At 58.5% G+C, this 1,702-nt stretch overlaps 1 protein-coding gene across 1 annotated transcript in view; it reads right to left on the bottom strand.

Moving 5' to 3' along the window:
- Positions 1-302: 302 nt before the first annotated feature.
- LOC106897819 (vesicle-associated membrane protein 5-like) overlaps positions 303-1,702 on the bottom strand; it is a 3,926-nt gene continuing 2,526 nt past the window's right edge. The window contains exon 3 of the mRNA XM_014958699.1: positions 303-795. Coding sequence (XP_014814185.1) covers positions 544-795 — 252 coding nt within the window. The 3' untranslated portion in view covers positions 303-543. The remainder of the gene's footprint in view (positions 796-1,702) is intronic.

Here is a 1,702-nt window from a genome sequence, read left to right as displayed (position 1 = left end):
CAAATCGGGTCCCTTTGTTTATTGTAGGGTCTCCTGGGAGTGGGCGGCTGGTTGTTGTGGGGTCTCCCTGCGTGGGGGTTGGTTATTGGGGGGGGGGTCACCCGGGAGCAAGGCCCAGCGGTTCGTTATTGTAGGGTCTCCCTGGGGCAGGTCCCACCGTGCTGTTATTGTAGGGTCTCCCTCAAACAAGTCCCGGTGTTTGTTTATCGTGCCGTCTCTCCAGAAGCCGTCCTGGGGTCTCCCCAGGGATCATCCCGATGGTTTGTTATTGTAGGGTCTCCCCAAAGCTGCTCCTGCTGCTGTGTTATTGTAGGGTCTCCCCAGAACAGCTCCCGCTGTTTATTTATTGTTAGATCTCCCCGTAGTGGGTCCTGTGGGTTTATTATTGTAGGGTCTCCTCGGGGGGGGGAGGGGGGCTGGCGCTTTTGTTATTGTAGGGTCTCCTCCAAACAAGTCCTGGTTCTTATTTACAGGAAGGTCTCCCCAAAGCAGATCCTGAGGGTTTGTTATTTGGGTCTCCCCAAAATAGTTCTCACTCTTGCGTTATTGTAGGGTCTCCCAAAGTCCCAGCTGTGGCTCGGAGGGGGGCTTAGTCCCCCCAGGAAGGGGTGGGGGGGGGACAGTGACAGTGACGACGGCAGGGGCTGGCCGTGAGAGCCATAGGGCCAGGCTGAGGACGAGGATGAGGAAGAGGAGGAGGAAGGCAGCGAGGCCGATGGCTGCCAGGCGCCAGCGTCGGTGTCCCCTGCGCTGCTGCTGAGCCACCACCCGGGTGCTGCGGCTGAAGACTTCGCCCTGTGGGGACAGTGCCGTGGGGAGGGGGCTATAGGGTAACACCCCCTCCCCCCAGGCCATATAGGCCTATAGTGTTGGGGGGGGGGGGGGTGTATGTCCCTACAGCGTCCCCCCTGGGGCTGTATGTCCCTACAGTGTCCCCTCGGGGGATGTATGTCCCTATAGTGTCCCACAGGGCTATATGTCTCTATATTGTGTGTGTCCCGTGGGGCTGTATGTCCCTATAGTGTCCCCCCTGGGGGCTGTATGTCCCTATAGTGTCCCCCCGGGGGCTGTGTGTCCCTATAGTGTCCCACAGGGCTATATGTCTCTATAGTGTGTGTGTCTCATGGGGCTTTGTGTCCCTCTAGTGTGTCCCCATGGAGGCTGTATGTCCCTATAGTGTCCCCCAGGGGCTATACGTCCCTATAGTGTCCCCCTGGGGCTATACGTCCCTATAGTGTCCCCCTGGGGCTATACATCCCTATAGTGTCCCCTCGGGGGCTATACGTCCCTATAGTGTCCCCCAGGGGCTATACATCCCTATAGTGTCCCCTCGGGGGCTATACGTCCCTATAGTGTCCCCCCTGGGGCTATACGTCCCTATAGTGTCCCCCTGGGGCTATACATCCCTATAGTGTCCCCCCGGGGGCTATATGTCCCTATAGTGTCCCCCCGGGGGCTGTATGTCCCTGTAGTGTCCCACAGGGCTATATGTCCCTGTAGTGTCCCACAGGGCTGTATGTCCCTACAGCGTCCCCCCTGGGGCTGTATGTCCCTACAGTGTCCCCTCGGGGGATGTATGTCCCTATAGTGTCCCACAGGGCTATATGTCTCTATATTGTGTGTGTCCCGTGGGGCTGTATGTCCCTATAGTGTCCCCCCTGGGGCTGTACATCCCTATAGTGTCCCCCAGGGGCTATATGTC

Source organism: Calidris pugnax, unplaced genomic scaffold, assembly GCF_001431845.1.
Source record: "Calidris pugnax isolate Ruff unplaced genomic scaffold, ASM143184v1 scaffold244, whole genome shotgun sequence".
Lineage (NCBI taxonomy): Eukaryota > Metazoa > Chordata > Aves > Charadriiformes > Scolopacidae > Calidris > Calidris pugnax.
The sequence above is the reverse complement of the archived record's forward strand: the minus strand, read 5'-3'. Positions and strand labels throughout refer to the sequence as shown.